The sequence below is a fragment of the Coccinella septempunctata genome, chromosome 1 (genome assembly GCF_907165205.1).
Source record: "Coccinella septempunctata chromosome 1, icCocSept1.1, whole genome shotgun sequence".
In the NCBI taxonomy this organism is placed as follows: domain Eukaryota; kingdom Metazoa; phylum Arthropoda; class Insecta; order Coleoptera; family Coccinellidae; genus Coccinella; species Coccinella septempunctata.
In genome coordinates, this window is record NC_058189.1 from 7,733,022 (window position 1) to 7,751,491 (window position 18,470).

At 36.7% G+C, this 18,470-nt stretch overlaps 1 protein-coding gene across 1 annotated transcript in view; it reads left to right on the forward strand.

Annotated features, from left to right (window-relative positions):
- Positions 1 to 18,470, forward strand: part of LOC123311290 (irregular chiasm C-roughest protein) — a 498,432-nt gene that overhangs the window by 240,039 nt on the left and 239,923 nt on the right. Inside the window, exon 2 of the mRNA XM_044895177.1 lies at positions 356 to 483. Coding sequence (XP_044751112.1) covers positions 356 to 483 — 128 coding nt within the window. The remainder of the gene's footprint in view (positions 1 to 355; positions 484 to 18,470) is intronic.

Consider the following 18,470-nt stretch of genomic DNA (forward strand, 5'->3'; position numbering starts at 1 on the left):
CAAATCCATGTACTCCGATGAGTGCCTGTTATGGACAGCTACAAGAACTGCACCTCCGGTAGCACAACCCGTCGAACGACGATCCCTGTCACATCTGAATACAGAATAGTCATCCGGAAAAAAGCTCCGAGTTGAAAACACCACTCCCCAACCATGTTGAATAAGATCATCATAACTTCGATATTTCATTGCAGTGAATGACTGCATTTTTTCCTTATTTACTCCGAAATGTCTCGTGTTCTCTATTATTTAACACTTCCTTGAAGTCGGAGCCGACACCATTGCTCATTCTCTCTGCATATTTTAACCATTACCGAGTGCTCGAATAACAACTTCAAGGAATGAATTGTTTCAGGTTCGGCCGCTGTGCAACGATTCGAACAGCAACCTTCCTACACCGAAGTAAATCCTGGTCAGGATGCTCTTCTCCTTTGTAAGGTTTTCAACAAACGAGGCTTTTGTTCCTGGCAGAAAGACAATAAGGTGAGTAGATAGTCTGAGAGATCGGATTTATAGCAATTTCTTGACAGTTTCCACCTCCAGTGGAGATATGGGCTTTACAGCAATCGTGCACATCGAAGATTCTAACAGAATAAACCATTGATCATGAGTAATTTTTTCGAAAATGTTTTGTCAGTTTTTATTATTCAATGAAAAGGACACAACTGACTCAACATTACGAGGTAACCAGAGAGCCTCTCGTACATTTATTCATTTAACATCATTTATCTATTCTTAGTGATAGAATATTATACATTTTCAATAATATAGGTCATTGACCGATGTTAGGTTTCCTTCTTCTTCGAAGAATTTCACATGAAATGTTGGGTTAACTGTCAGATGAATACTCATCATCCATCAGATCTCGCAGGTAAATTATCAAACGGTTTACCGGACCGATGAACCTATTCGACAACTGTGTAACACAATTTTTAAAGGTATATCTTGGATAAATTATGGGCAGCTATCTGAAACATGCCCTTGAGAAAGGAAATCAAACATAATGACAGGAGTGATTATAATACAGAGTGTCTGTAAACAAATAATAATAATAATAATTTTATTTGCAGAAACTATAAATACATGCTCCACAAATAAATAATATTCCCACAAAGGCTTAGCCAGTATGTGGGGTGAACCATCTAATTAAATTCCCTTTCACAAGCAATACAAAAAGAAACAAAAAGAACAGGGCATCATAGGTAATACGCAATAAAAAAAAATGAAGGAATTAGGGAGATAATTCCTCGATGAAAATGAGCAGCGGTAGTTCCTATAAATTTTTTTCGAAATCGACCTCCCTTCCAAGATACAGCCTTTGGAAGGCGATGACGAGTTGACAATTTTTAATTTGTGTGAGTAACATCTACTTAGTTCTTCATATGTATAGTTTTATGACTCAGTGTTTTTTAGAACCCGTAAAAAAAATTAAAAACTGTCCGCCTTCCAAAGGCTGTATCTTGAAAGGGAAGTCGATTTCGAAAAAAATTTATAGAAAGTACCAAGTACCCCCACTTATTTTCATCGAGGAATCATCTCCCCAAGTATTATACTTCGTATTTGTTTACAGACACCCTGTATATTCATTTGATAATAACATATTGAAGGAGTTTCTAAATGGTTCATTTTCGTGGCGTGATAGGAATTGCTTCAGCGATTCCATTTGTGACGTTTATCATACGCCCTGAGCTCTGAAATCTACAACAAGCTGTAGTCCATTGGGTTGAGTATCAACGAGGAAGGACATTTCGCGAATGTAATGAAATTTTTTGATTTTTTTATATTTTTCAATTCATGGAAGGAAGCTCCGAACGAAAAAAAGTCCCGTTGAAAGCTTCAACTGGGGAATAGTCAAATTTACGCATATTGTTGAAACACAAATTGACACTGACCATCTCATTCATCTTTCCATTTACTCTCAGTATCAATTAGTATAACTCCATTCACTTTTATTTTAGTACTCGGTTGGCCATGGAAAATTGACACATTCCACTCTGTAAAGTACAAAACGTGGGGTTATGACGCTTGTCAAAACATTTTTGGGTTTCAAATCAGCGCTGTGTTGTCCGTTTTACGTGAAAGTTTCAATAATCACGTATTTTATCAAAATGTCCAATCAGTTCGGAAAATACGACGTCGAAAATATGTGATGAACAAAATTGACGTTCATACAAACTGATTGAAGGCATACCAAATTTAATTATTTGCATGGAAAATACAAAAGATCCGTTTTATATATTTAATTTTGCTATGGAAGAGAATTGAATTCAATAATTCAATTCTGCATATTCAGTACTGCATATTTTGTGTCAATACACATAATATGCTATCGCTATGTGTCAATACACATAATATGCAGTAGCTTCAGGAGAGTTAATGTTGGTTATTTTCTTTGGATAAAGGTTGAAGATGTTGCATCAGTTGTAGATTTAAAAAAAAATCAACCCGAAGATGAAATGTATGTGATACAGTGGTGGGTATCTTTCGAAGGACTTAACGGATAATCACAAGAATATTGAATTTTTCAACAAAAAATCATCTTGCATCAATGGAAATCAAAATAATTGAAGGAAATTTCAAGGCAAGAGGACATTAACCACTAAACAAAAATTTTACATGTACTAATAATTAACAGGACAACTGACTCGTCTTTATTGCTGTTTATTTTTAATACTTTAATATAATAATATATTTATTGATCCCTTAAGACCTTTACAATGTGTAGGACAAGTGGCAAATAGAAAAATTAATTTTCTGGAACTTACTATACGATGATATTAATCGAAAACCTTATAGTAACTTTTCGCATTCGTTCGCCCTCAAATAAAATTCTCAAATGCCACCACCTTTTTGAGTCTCCCAATAGAAGGAAATTATTTGTCATCCTTTTCATTCACAATCTTTCGGATTGTGGAAACATTCAGTTAAAATATAAGTCGTTTAGATTCTGATGAAACATTATATATTGAATACTAGCTGACCCGGCAAACGTTGTTTTGCCATATAAATAATTTCCTTTTGTATGTTGTATCATAAAAAAATAGAAATTAAAAATTTTGTCTAAAAAATAAAAAAAAAATTTAGGGGTGGACTACCCCTAACATTTAGGGGGATGAAAAATAGATGTTGGCCGATTCTCATAGATACCGGATAAGCACAAAAAATTTCATCAAAATCGGTCAAGCCGTTTCGGAGGAGTATGGCAACGAAAACTGTGACACGAGAATTTTATATATTAGATTGACATTGAATATGTTCGCTACCGTCTGATATATTGTAGATATTAGAATATCAGGGTAACCTACTATTTGAATGAGCGGATCTGAATTCTGAATAACACTTCCTGAAACCCTGTCTTCTCTCTTTTTCAATCACTTTCGGAATTTTTGTAATATTAAATATGTCTATGTAGCAGCGTGCAATTCTCCATTCTACTTCGCCGTTAAATGCTGATATCAGGAACATAGAGGTACCACCACCTATTGTCACCAAATCCGATTCGAGTAGATAAAAATTTCACCGAGAGTTAAAATAATATTTCATTGAAAAAACAGTACCACACTGATCCTGTTAGAGCAGATATTTTCAATTTCCCCTGATACCAACTCGTATAATTGAAAATTAATCTCTCCAATCAGCTGATTGATTTGGTGGTTCGATTGATTCCTCTACTCCGATTTCGGACGGCGTAATTCAATATGAAATTGGAATAATGGCTTCATACGAGAGATGATTCGTAGTGTGAAATATGCGAATAGTTCAATTATTATTACCATTTTCACCACATCATTGTTTCAACGACCCGATACAAATTTCGTACCTTAACATTGAATGTTCCAATTCATAATTTCATGGTTAAAGAGCGCAGATATTATGAATTCTTTTGAATAGTTTCAACGCATATTGCTGACATTCTACTGACGAGAAAGATTATAAAAATAGAAGTTGCAACTAAACAACAGAAACAAACAGAAATGTTCAATCGAGTATTTTTGAAAACAGAAATGGTCCTCCATATAGGCCTATAACAGTCCTATCTTAAACAGTCCTAATGTTCCAAATGACACTGTGTTCGTTCTTTAGATCGAATTAAGTAACCCTGTTGGACGTATTTCAAGAGAATTATAATTTCACCAGCTTGAACGTAGATGAGGAAATCAGAGCCTTTTCGACTTATCAATGCACCTACTCTTGTAATTCTGTGTTATTCACAATACCTTGTTGTCTGCTCTCATGTTAGTTTCTCTCATTCAGCATTTTTATATTCGAAACAACTTTCTGTAAAGTACTTATGTTTGAAAAACTGCTAGTACATATTTTATATTCACGGTTAACTACAGATTTCGTAGAGAGTACAGAAAAGGAATATGTTGTAAGTAAAACGTAAAAGAGATTGGATCTTGCTCCTTGCTGAGTGAATTTAGACAATACGAGGATATATTGAAAAATTCTTTGCCTACTATAGAACCAAACAAAATTTCAATTTCAAAATATTTTATGACTCAACATTTTGTCCTTTTAATCGGATACCTTTATCACAGCGAACCTGTAACGACTCTAGACCTTACATAAAAAAATGTTTCTTCTTGCTCTGCAAACCAGACCTACACAGCTTTCATTACCTTCTCGATTGGAGAAAATTTACGACCTTTTAAACTTTTTTCCAGTTGAAAAAAGGGTTGGATAGTCGGATGGAACCAAATCTGGTGAATAAGGGGGGTGTTCTAGTAATTCAAACCCTAAATAACGAATTTTTTTTGCATGGCAACATGAGATTTGTGTGCATGGGCATTTTCTTGCAAGAACAAAATATCTTTGGATAGGTTTCCGCCTCTTTTCTCTTCAATTTTTTTCCGTACAGTGGTCCGTAATGTCGAACAGTAATCACCGGTTATCCAAGAAATCAATCATGATTACTCCATGGCAATCCCAAAAAACTGACTTTGTGTCCCATTCCCATTGTATGAAATATTCACTGCTTCTGATATCCGTTTTAGCCCTTATAAAATCATGTCATGAACTGCATCGATATTTTCGGGGAGTGACACAGAAACTGGCCTTCCCGATCGGCCATCATCTTATCATCTTGTCAGGTTAACACCTGCTGGACCTGAGCTTTTCTGTGGGCTTGGAAAAAACCAACATAAAACAGCGGTCCAATATTGGGAGTAACAGAATAAGCATCTGGATAAACACTCCTGGACTGGCTTTACAAATTTCATTTTTACCGTATGGGAAAGTCAGCAGATGAGATTTGTAGGCTCTGTGGATCAGAAGCAGAAACATCTGAACACATGGTATGCAAGTGTCCAGCGGACCTAAGAACCACTCACATGGGGAAACCGGTCCTGGATACCCACGAGGTAACGGCTAAAGATTCTAAGGATGTTGTCGATTTTATCAACACCATTGACGACCTGCTTGGGCTTCTATGAATGATTTTTTTTTTTTTTTTTTTTTTTTTTGGTGTAGCAGGGGGAAAATCTGCAAACAGACGAACACACCCTCTCCTGAGGGGGAACAGTGTGGGGATTCTCACTCTCTGAGCTCGAGACCCACTAAAAACCCTTAACTGCTTCTTCATAGGTTCCGGGCATTTTGCCTATTAACCAGTTGACTCTTATGGTTTCTGGACTCTCACACGATCGTAGTCGTGTTGATATTTGTATGCTGCCTATAGCTTTTATAGGTTAAGCTCTTCTTTGGTTACATTTGAATCCTTAACTGATCTCTCGGTCTTCGGTGGTAGGTTCTTGACCTTCTAGCTTCTTCTGTTGGATCGTAGTCGACTAATCTTCGTAGTTCCTCATTTGGATGTTGTTTGGCTTTGTCGAATATCCTTTCCGCCTTTCTCTTCATAAATTCTGTAACTGGTTCCCATTCCAAGTCCTTGTAGATTTGTTTGTTCCTAACAAACCAGGGTACGTCCATCGCCATTCTAAGGAGTTTATTCTCAGTGGCCTGTATTCTCTTGATGTGGGTCTTGGCTGCGAAGCCCCATGCCGCCGATCCATATGTGAGTTGTGGTCGCGCAATAGTTTTAATCATCGTCAACTTGATGTTCTTATTCATATGACTTCTTCTGCCTATGAGTGGATAAAGTTTACTCATTGCGGCTTTTGTTTTATCAACAGCACATTTGATGTGGTTTTTCCATGTAAGTCCTCTGTCAAGCGTCACTCCTAGGTATGTTGCTTCATTTTTCCATTCAACCTCTTGTCCATCAACTTCAAGGTTTTCTTCCATCCTCAATCTTCTCTTTTGCAGTAATATTGCTTGAGTCTTTCTTCCATTGATTTGGATTTTCCATTTGATGCACCATTTGAGTAATTCATCTATGGCTTCCTGCAGTCTCCGGTGTATGATCTCTGGGCGTCGATGTCTGAACGCTATTCCTGTGTCATCTGCGTACAAGGTGAGCATATTCCTAGCATTCTTCGGGATATCATAAACGTATATTACGTAAAGTAGAGGTCCAAGTACCGATCCTTGAGGCACTCCCGCTTCCAATTGTCTGGTTTGAGAGGTTGCTCCATCTATCTTCACATAAAAGTTCCTATTCCTCAGATAGTTCCTTATAATCTTGCATAGTTTGGTCGAATATCCTGCTTTTTTCATCTTGTAGATAAGGCCTTCGTGCCATACTCTATCAAAAGCTCTCTCGATATCCATCAGAACTAATCCTGTGGCCTGTTTTGTCTGCATTCCTTCGGTGACGTATTCTATGAGCCGTAGTAATTGGAGTTCAGTCGAGTGTTCTCGTCGAAATCCAAATTGTTCGGGTGGGATTATCTTCAACATTTCTGTTTCCTCATTCAGCCTTTTGGCGATAACCCTCTCGACGACTTTTCCTAGTGCTGATAGTAGGCTGATTGGTCTGTAATTTTGAGGAAATTTCCGTTCCTTTCCAGGCTTGTTGAAAACTATCATTTCTGCAGTTTTCCATCTCTTTGGATAGTATTCGGTCCTCATCACTCCGTTTGTTATATTCGTCAAGGCTGCTATTCCTTTTCTAGGCAATTTCTTCAACATATAATTCGTTATCTTATCTTCTCCCGGCGCTTTCCTGTTTTTCAATTTCATTATGATCTCTTTGATTTCTGTTGGTGAAGCCGGTTTTGGAATGGTTTCGGTTTCCGGTGGTTCCATCATCAGTTCTTCGTTTGCCTCCACTTCTTCTTCTAGATCTTCATTGTCATCATCATTTCTGTAATTTATTCTGGCTTCTCTCTCAATTGAGTCGGCCAGTGCTTCGGCTTTCTCAAGTCTCGTATATATCATTCCGTTTGCTCCATGCAGTGGAGGTATAACTGTCCGTTCTCGTCGTAAGCGTTTTTGCATTTTCCAAGCCGAGTGATCTATTGTATTCAGTTCCCTTAATCTCTGGTGCCATCTGCTATTACGTAGTTCTGTTAAAGCATTTTTCAATATCTGGCTATGCTTATTCAGTTTCTTCTTGTCTTCTTCTCTTTTTGTTGTTCTGTAGATTTTTCTGAGTCTTCTGTTCTTTTTTATAAGTTCCTTTATATCCCTTGGCGTATCTCCGTGTGAATGTTTCGGAATTGGTTTCCTTATTCTCTTGGTGCTTTCTTCATAGGCTTCTTTTATTTGATTTTCCAATTTTTCAACTGCTTCATCTAATTCATCCCGGGTGTTTATTTGGGGAATTTCCGTGATTTTCTCCTGAAGTAAATTCTTATATTTCTCCCAGTCTGTGCGATCCTTGGTTTGTGTCTCTTCTTCGTTTCTTGGGCCATGTCCCACTATGAATTCTATGGGATTGTGGTCTGAAGTTCCGTCTTCTATTGTATCAATGCTGATTTCTTCAGTGATGTCTTTCATAACGACAATGTCCAGTACATCAGGTAGTCCATTTACTCTTGGTATGTAGGTAGGTATATCAGGTCCTATTACAACTGCATCAAGTTTTTCAGCATAAATCTTCAGTCTTCTCCCGTTGGTATTTTCCACTCTACTATTCCATTCCTGCGATTTGCAGTTAAGATCACCAATTATGATTTTAGGGTGTCTTCCTTCTAGTAGCATTTTTAGATCCTCTTCCAGCATGTCCTTATCCGGTGATTTATAAGTCGAAATAATCTTCACTTGCCCTCGATTAGTATTCACAATAATCGATATTGCTTCTACTTCTTGTCCATTGAATATTTGGTCGAAATGGTGATCCATATTCCTTCTAGCCAGTATAGCAACGCCACCTGTGCTGTTAGGTCTATCATTTCTGTAAATATCGTAATTGGGAAATGCTATCCGAACGTTGGGGTTAAGTCTCGTTTCTTGGAGAGCTATGACATCCGGTCTCTTCTCTTCGATCAGTTCTTCGAATTCTGATCTGCGGGCTCTCAATCCTTCGACGTTCCAAGAGACGATTATGAGATTGTTCTTTATCGTCGTGTCAGCCATTAAATATTCTTAATAATTTGCTGCATCTTCTTCTCAATCTCTTTCTCCAGATTCTGCATCATCGTGCTGAGGAGGTTTTTCGTGAACTTATCCAGTTCCTCAGTGATTCCAGAAATTCCTTTTCTGGTTTCGGCTTTTTTGACGGTTTTTGCCTTTTCCGTCTTTTTCTCTGGTTTCTTCGTCTCTTTGACTGCTTTGGTTGCAGTTTCCTGGGGTTTCTTCACTTCCGAAGGGTTTGGGGATGGCCTCGGTATATTTTGTGTTGGCCTCGAGCTGGTCTGGTTCGATCTTGGCGATCTCTTGGTCTTTTTAGTGACCAATTTCCATTCGCTACATCCTTTGTAGCTGGCTGGATGTCCTTGCTCTCCACAGAGAACACAAGAGGCATTTCGCTCCTCGTTCTCCCTGGTAAGCGTACACTCCTTGGAGCTGTGATTACCAGAGCATTTCACGCACCTCCATGGAAAAGTGCACTTACTTTGGGCATGTCCATATCGCTGACAGCGATAACATTGTCCAGGCCCGGTCGTCCTTCTCTTAGGTTCAACAACACAGTTCATGTTGTAGAGCCTTCTCACCTCGTAGATACCCTTATTCTGGGTTTTAACCAGCAATAAGGGCATCGGCCTCTTAGTTATATTTGAGGTCATTCTTATGACCTCAGCATCGACGATCCCTTGATCCTTGAGGTCGTCAAGGATCGTCGGGATATCTGCATCCAGCGGTAGATATCTCACTACCGCATAGATTTTCTTTTCTTCCTCCCGTTGAAGAGTGTAAAACTCTCTATTTATTTTATGAAGGAAGTCCGTCATTCTTCTGTGGTCTTCCGCGGTTTGTGGAACGACCCTAATTCCGTCCTTCACAGTAGTCGCTCTGCTGTAATTTATACCGTTTCGCATTAACGCGTTGGAAATTGACGTCCATTCGGACGTACCTCTCAGGGTAACTGGGGGGATTTTTTCTTTTCTCTCCACTGGAGTGGTTTTCTCTTGGGCTGGGGTTCCCAAGACTCTTTTCTTGTTTGATTCTTCATTTGACGAGGAGCTATCCTTTCTCACTCTTTTGGTGGGTGGGGAAATTTTGGTTTGAGGGGTTTTGACCACCTCCATCTTCTGTTTTTGAACCGGTAAGTTCACTTCTTGGACATTTTTCAAAATAATGTTCTTCTTGAGTGCCTTGGAGTAAGGACTTTCCTTATTTCCCTCCTGCAACTCGAGCCTCTCCCTGAGATTTTTAATCTCAGCAACTAAGCTAGATACGCATCTATCTAACTCATTCACCCTCGCTTTCAAACTTGCGTTCTCCTCTCTCAATATATCGTGTTCGGACACGACATTAGCGATTTCTGGCGCGTCTTCTTCCATTTCGGAATCGCAGTCCGAATGGTCAGACATTTTAGAATCTAATTAATAATTACTTCGCTACTCAAAGAAATTGGAAATAAAATTTTTCAAGACAAAAGAAAAATGTATCTCATGCATAAAAACAAAACGGCTCATCAAAAATTCTCTACGCTATGAGAAAAATCAGAAAGAAAGATACGAAAAATAAGCTCACCTGATGTTTTCTGCAGTACCAACGAGAAAATTCTCTGGACACTTAGGATGAACACCAACTTTGAAACTTTTAACGAATTAAAATTCCGATAACAAATATAGAACCAACAAAAACTTCACAGACGGAATCAAATATTCCGTAGCTTGGTTAGTGGGCACTTTCACCTCCGCTTTCTCTTTTACGGCACTGTGACACTTCGACTTTCTCGTCCGCTTTCTCTTTTATAGCACTAGGAGCGCTGTAGCACGTCTTCTCCTGTCAAGTGTATGAATGAGTAGGGTAAAGAACAAAAGATCTACATGGTGGAAGTTCCCGGCACAGAACACACCCACTTACTTACTTTATGGTTCCCGGAAGAATAGCCGAGCCACAACATCCCTGGATCAAATAATAGATAATAATAGATACTGCTAGTTTTGAAAAAATAATTCAAACATTCTGCTTTGTTTAAGTAGAAGGGTACAGAGACCGCAAAACACGCAAACATTTCATTTTAACTGAAGTTAATCGACTTAAATTGGCGAGTTACTTAACGCCAATTACATCTCATCTCGGTTTATATCCTTGCTGAAATCAAAGATTGAAGGTGGATTTCAACACGGATTGACAGAACTGAAACTTGGTATAAGATCAAGCGCGTACCCAGAAAGGTGTTTTGGGGGAGGCAGAGCTATCATCCACTAAAAGAGGAAAATGTTACAACATTTATTTCTTATAACTAAAAAAAATTATGAAGAAAAAAAAAGAATATTAAAAATTTAATTAAAATTAAATTATGTAAGAATTGAATAGATTTTCGTTATTAAATGAAATAAAACATCAATTTGTTGTAAATATAAAATATAAAAAGAAAAAAGAATATTAAAAAGTTAACTAGTTTTTAGTTATCAAATAAAAGCCTTGAGCCAGCATTAGCAAATCTGGTCACAACCATTTCTATATCAATGACACTCTCGTAATTTATGTGCTTTAGACCTACTCCATTCGAGCAGTTTTCTACCATAGTGCTTCTGATCCAGTTTTTAAGTCTCCTTAACCCATAAGCGCCGAAATAAATTTTTTTCATTTTTAATCAAAATGTCTCAATATTTTGGGGAAAAAGATGAATAGACCCACTAACTCTGGCCTCCAGGAAAATGCCTAGCCGACTGGCTACCGAGCATAAAAACATTCGCGATAGCCTCTTTCTTATTCGATTTTGACCAAAAAGCGCTAGAGAACGGGGCTGAAAGAAAAACTGCGCTCTGCTTTTTCAGCTGTTGTTACAGGAAGTAAACAAACTATTTGAAGTAATATTTACAAATTTTGGTGAAAATCTTCGCAACATTTATCAAGTGCTGATGAAGGACATGATTCGGGATCATTCGGTGTTGAAGTTATCCACTTTTTTTCCATCTTCTTAATTCACTGGAGTGAAGACCCTTGTCAATGTCTTGTTCATTAATCTTACAAGATATTTCTTGCTCTATTTCACTGTCGGAAAGATTATTTAACCTTTCTGGCTGGAATAATGCAATGCAGCGAAAGAACTTTTTTTATAAGTGAGGAATATTTGGATGCCAATTCATTCACCCCGATGGCTGTCGAGAATTTTCCACCACCCATCCCGAAAGAAGCACTAGATGACAGCCCGAACAAAATTCTTGCGAATTACCTTGACATTCAATAGATGGCTCGATGGCTGTACTTGTAGCTTCATATTTTTTAGAGTTCTATGCTTCATATAATAATGTTATTGGCCTTTTCTTATTTTACTCGAACAATACTTGAAAGTTCTATGTGTCGAATGATAACGAGGGACCTCTTGCAAAAGCCTTGGGGGGCTAGAGCACCAATAGCCCCCCTTCCCCCCTGGGTACGCGCTGTATAAGATGTTTGTGGAATCGGCCATAATTGTTTAAGTGGGAAAGCTTCTGAACGCATGTCAAACTCGTGACAATTACTTATCCACACCTACAAGAAGAAATACAGAAAAGTGTGAAAAGTGAGTTCACTCTCGAATATCCACTTCAATTTTCGATGAGAATACTTTATTTCAAATTAATAATTTGTTTTTCGTGAATTTCTACCATCAGACTTACCTGTAATCTCCTTTATATAAGTAAACCTTACGCATTATCATCCTTGAATTTTTAAAGTTCTTCTGGTAGGCGTATAGGTCTGAGCTTTTCGATAATTCTTTGAGAAATATTTATATGGAAAGAAAGTTGGGCATATATTGTCTGAATATGAAATTTCTTTATATTCTTTTATTTTTGAAGCGTAAATAAGTTCAATTAGGATCCTCATCTTAACAATAAATATTTCTATTTCAACACATTTAATTGTGTATCAATTCCTTGGTTTCACCCTGATTCTTCCTATACTCAATTATTCTGATTCGTAAAAATTCAATTCACAAATAACTTAACTCTATTCGGAAATTTATAATATCCGTTTAAATCTAACTGTTCAATCTTCGATCCAATTCCGAAGAAAGATTAATACGAATTCGTATTAGGGAAGTTCTGTTCCTTGAAGGAGCCTTCATCAGTCAAACTCGACCAGAACAACGAGCATTTATGTTGCTTCTGATGATGTAAACCGAACGGAACTGTATTCTATTATACTGCCATAGTTTAATCAAAGTTCCGTTTCAATAACAAAGTTTAAGTGATTTTCCGTCTAAGTATTCCCTCTCTGTTGACAAGATGAGTAGACAAGTCTACCCAGGAACAAGCGATAGTGGAACGGAATAATGAGATTTCGATTCAAAACAATCGGGGAACTCCAACTTTTCGTGAAACCTTAGGAATTAATACCACATGATCACGGCATCGCAGGTCAGGTTGTGGTGGCTACTGTCTTCCTGCTGAGCCATGTTATGTATAATACAGTTTACCTACGTAAGACATACTGGGTTGGGTTACAAAGAGAAATATCTTTCGATATATGTTCTTGAAACTTTGCAGGCGAGTTAATAAGTTTCTGACTTATAATAATCACTGAACAAAATTGAAACAAAACCATGAATAGTATGTTAGTGAAGTATGTAGTGAAGTTTTCTTAAATTAATTGAAACATCTGATTTATTAAGATTATTTATTTACACTTATACTGACACTAATAACTAACTATGACACTACTATAATAATTATTTCTACTCGCCTCTTGCACTGTGAACTGTGCGAAGATGTATTGATATCTAGTTAGCCTAGACCAGTTCCATGCATAAAAAAATATTGCGTTACGATAGCAATGAACAGTAAGTCATTAGAAGTGTCAGTCTGAAGTTTGAGGTAAAAAAAGTGAACCAGAGTTACGCAATAAATTGAAAGAAAGAAGATGTCCACCGAAATTGTGAAAATCGGAAAATTGGAATATCGAGCCATCATCAAGTACCTGTATTTAAAAGGGTTAAGAGCTAAGCAAATTTACGATATGCTTAATACACTTCCTTGGTGATCAATGTCCTTCGTATGCGACCGAGAAAAATTGGACTCCAAGCTTCAAAAGAGGTAAATTTTCCATTGAAGATGATGAGCGAACGGAAAGGCCAGTTTCTGTGTCAGTCTCCTAAAATATCGATGCAGTTCATGACATGATTTTATCAGACCGTCGAATTGGATTAAAACGGATATCTGAAGCACTGATTATTTCATACGAACGCGTTCATCATACAGTTCACGTCAATTTGGACATGAGAAAAATTGCTGCAAAATGGATCCCCAAATGTTTGAATGTTAACCAAAAGCGTGCAAGGGTAGAAGCATCGCGTTCGATTTGTGTGCTCGATTTGAAAACGATGTAGACTTCTTAAACCGAATTGTTACTATGGATGAGACTTGGGTACATTTCTACGATCCAGAAACAGCAACAACAATCGATGGAATGGCGACACTCTGGTTCTCCAGGACCTAAGAAGTTTCTTGTCCAAAAATCTGCTGGAAAAGTTCTTGCTTCAGTTTTTTGTGATTGCCATGGAGTAATCATGATTGATTTTTTGGATAAGGATAGAACAATAAACGGAGATTACTATTCGATATTACTGACCACTCTACGGAAAAAGACACGGAAAGCTATCCAAAGTTGTTTTGTTTTGCAGGACAAATCTCATGTTGCCAAGCAAAAAATTCGTGATTTAGGGTTTGAATTACTAAAACACCACCCTCATTCACCAGATTTGGCTCCATTCGACTATCATCTCTTTCCTCAACTGAAAAAAAGTTTAAAAGGTCCTAAATTTTCTTCTAAAGAGGAGGTAATAAAAGCTGTGGAGGTCTGGTTTGCAGATCAAGAAAAAACATTCTTTTTGAACGGTCTTGAGACGATGCAGGTTCGCTGTAATAAATGTATCCAATTAATAGGAGAATATGTTGAGTAATAAAATATTTTGACATTGAAATTTTGTTTGGTTCTATGGTAGACTAAGAATTTCTCAATATATCCTCATACCTACTGTCCTGTGTTCCACTGATGGGCGCTCGAACATAATATAGACTAATAAAGCTCTATATCTAATTAGTCTATGCGCCTGTTTTTTTCCCCAATTATATTGGGTTCGTAACCAGTGTTGACCGCTTTTTGTGTGATTCTATCTATACTCCATTCCATTCAAATTTATTCTAGCAGCCGGTTGGCCATGAAATAATTTTCTCAAGTTTTTGTAACCAGAACGGAGTAAGGTTGGCACTCATGAAATGTCGTTACTGTCATAACGCCGTTGCCACAACTAATATCAATTCTTATTACGAAAATGCCGAAAGTGATTGAAAAAAGAGACAGGGTTTCAGAAAGTTCTATTTAGAATTCAGGTCCACTCATTCTGATATTCTAAAATCCACAATATGTCAGACGGTAGCGAATATATTCAATGTAAGAGAATTTGTATAATGTTTCATCTGGATCTAAACGACTTACATTTTAGCTGAATACTTCCACAATCATAAAGATTGTGAATGAAGAGGATGACAAAGAATTTCGTTCTACTGGGACCCCCCAAAAAAGTGGTGGCATTTGAGAATTTTATGTTTGTGTGAATTAATGCGAAAAGTTTACTACAGGATTTTCGATTAATGTCGTAGAATAAGTTCCCGAAAATTGATTTTTCTATTTTTCATTTGACTTTTCCTATACATTGTAAATGTCTCAAGGTACCAAAAAATATACCTAATTATTATTAGATATTATATCAATGTATTAAGATGAACAGCCACAAATACGCGCCAGTTGTCTTGTTAATTGTTTATTCATGTGAAATTTTTGTTCAAAGGTTAAGTTCATCTTGACCTGAAACCCCCTTAATTCCTTTCTCTTATAGTTCATTTTTGTTGAGCCATTTAACATTCTTGTAATTATCTGTTAATTCCTTCGGAAGATACCCATTCCCAACCACTTCATCATTAGCGTTTCATCTTCGGGTTAATATTTTTGAAATGTACAACTGATGTAACGTATTCAAACTTTAGCCAAAGAAGGTAACGAACATTAACTCTCCTCAAGCTAGTGCATATTATGATATTATACTGATCTCCTGTATTTTACATGCAAATATCTGGATTTGGTATGCCTTCAGTCAGTTTGTATAAACTTCTATTATGTTCGTCACATATTTTCCAAAGAGATTCGACATTGTGATAAAATACGTAATAACAGAAACTTTTACGTAGAACGGGCAACATAGCGTTGATTTAACACCCAAAAATGTTTTGACAAGCGTCATAACCCCACATTTTCTTACTTTACAGAGTGAAATGTGTCAAATTTCCATGGCCAACCGACTGCTAAAATAAAAGTGAATGGAGTATAGTTATGACTCGTAGTTGTTCGGACGTAATGAGAGTGATAGCTACTAAATAGTAGTCTGTTGATGTAGGAATGAAGAGCTGTATATTGAGTACATCCGTAACTTGGCGAAATGAGCTATTAATTCGAGATGCTGTGAAGAAGGAATCTCGTCGAGCAGTAAACCGTATCAGCCGATCTTGTGCTACGGTTGTAGCTTTTGCTTTTTCACCCCATGAGTATGCGCAGCACTTCCACTGGTTGGATAGCAATTCCACGGTCTTCTCATACCTTCATTTAACCAACACATTGAGGGCTATCTACTAATTTAACTCCGCTTACTTAAGAAATTCTGCTGGTTATAATTCATCGGTATTTTTTATATGTAATATGTATGTGAATGTCCTTTCGTCACATATACCTTTCCAGTTGCGAAAAAGATGAACCATTAAGCACTATGAAATCATCAACTTTCTCTCCACATTGGAATGATGACTGGACATAAACGAAGCAAATTAAAAGACTCATCTGGAAGTGGACAAGCAAAGGAGCGTGATAAATTGTGAAAATATCTCAGGGCTGCTTTCAATTTAATGAGTCTTTTTGCAGTTACTTCATAATTATGGCGGGATGTTAGGATGCTCGTTAGCTTGAATGACGATTAAATCAGAAGAACGTACTCAATATGGCATTGAAAGCATGAGGGGAAACGATCACTCATTAGTTCCATTCTCCACTAATTGGATGCGAATATTTCTTGAGCATTGGTTCAAACTGATTTAAATACACTTAATCTGAAATATTTCCATTCGTATGCCTGAATTCGTTATTTTGGTTAACCATCAGAGAAGAGTCCTAATATGATAAATTGAAATTTTTCAATAATTCTAAGCATAGAATATAAAATACTCTATTCTATAATCGAAGATACTATGATTAGATACATAACAAAGGCTCAGTAAAACTCACCATGGCATTTGCATCAAGTTCCTGGCTTTGATCTTCCTAGAAAAATTTGGTGTACACTAAATCGACTGAGGACTGGCCATGGTCGGTGTAATAGCATGCTCTTTAGGTGGAATGCTGTTGATAGTCCAAGATGTGAGTGTGGTGCAGAAGAAGAAACTATAGACCACTTGGTGAAGAGTTGTAGAATATATCATTTTCAGGGTGGTTTCGAAGACATTCATTCGGTGACCGATTCTTTTTTGAGATGGGTTACAAATTTCAAAATTATTTAATGAGTAATATAAAATTCAATACCCCTCTCGTTTTTTCCTCTCTTTTTTGTTTTCAGATTATTCTTCGTCAATCATCATAGTAGAAAGAATGGAAGGAAGTTTTTGGATTTTGTCATATGAAGAAGATGTCCTTCAATATAATAATTTCAGCTTATTCTTTACAAATACATCATCATTATGCTTGTACGGGCAAACAGAGAGTTTTTTCTGAGGTTTTTATCTCTGTTTTGTCATGTATCATACGAAGATATGTATGGTACCCCGTTGACATTTTTCCTCTGCTTACACTGAGATTTGGAACGAGGAACAGATTTTTAGGATCTGTCTCTTGTTGCCATTTCTTTACACCCGCTTCATTGTTCTTCAGATTGTAAAAGTTTGTAACACTCTTTTTCAAAAGAATATATATATATATATATATATATATATATAAAAAAATATATATATATATATATATATATCTATATATAATGAATAAATATCGAGACTCTCCAAAATGTTAGAATCTTCATGGTCGGTGCCTAACTTATGATTCCTAACTTGTATCGCCACTTTATTCTCTAATAAAGATCAATATACAAGGTGGGCTTTTTAAAACGAAACAGACGAGATAACGGGCGGAATAAATTTATTTCGAAAAAATGCTCGGACACGTCGATTTTTGTTTCAAGGGGGACAACTTTTAGGGTCAAATTCACAACTATATCGCTTTAACCCTTGGTGTTAGAACACCAACCCCTAAATTTTTAATAAAAAAGATGGGGTGAGTGATACCTCATTTGAAAGGCCTTTTTATCCTGAATTCAGCATATTTTTTTCTCATTTAATGCATTCGTTTTCGAGATATTCAATTTTGAATTTCGTACAGTACCAGTCATTCCGCTAACCATGCTATGTGAAATCATCAATTATTTGACTAATTTATTCTGTGGTTACGAAGGTAACAGTTAATTGTCAACATTAGACAACGAAATAATCATTATTGTTAATTACTTTCCTCAACAATTAAGGTGTTTGTTTCGTCTGTTTCGTTTTAAAAAGCCCACCCTGTAGTATAATTTCCAATGAAGATTAGTATTCTAAGAAAGAATTCGTTTGACACTAACAAGCGAAACTGAAAGATAACCATAAAATGATTCAGCCATATGAACCTACCTGGTGCAAGCAGTTTTGCATCAGGAAGATGCAAATTGGCGAAAGAACCAGGAATACTTGTAGATGTACTTGTTGATCAGCGTGTAGAATTATCTGTGTACGTGAATGAGAAACACACTATGCTCCATTTTAAAAAACAGTCATAAAACTACACATAATATGAAGCACTAAGTAGATGTTGTAAGTAGAATTTTTTTAGATAACATAACTTTATTATTAGGGGTTGAAAATAACAACCTCTTAAAAACTGATCACTGTTCATTGCATTTCATCGTATAAGTGTTACATAGAATGACTACCTCCTGCTAAAATACATGTTGTTGTTTTCAA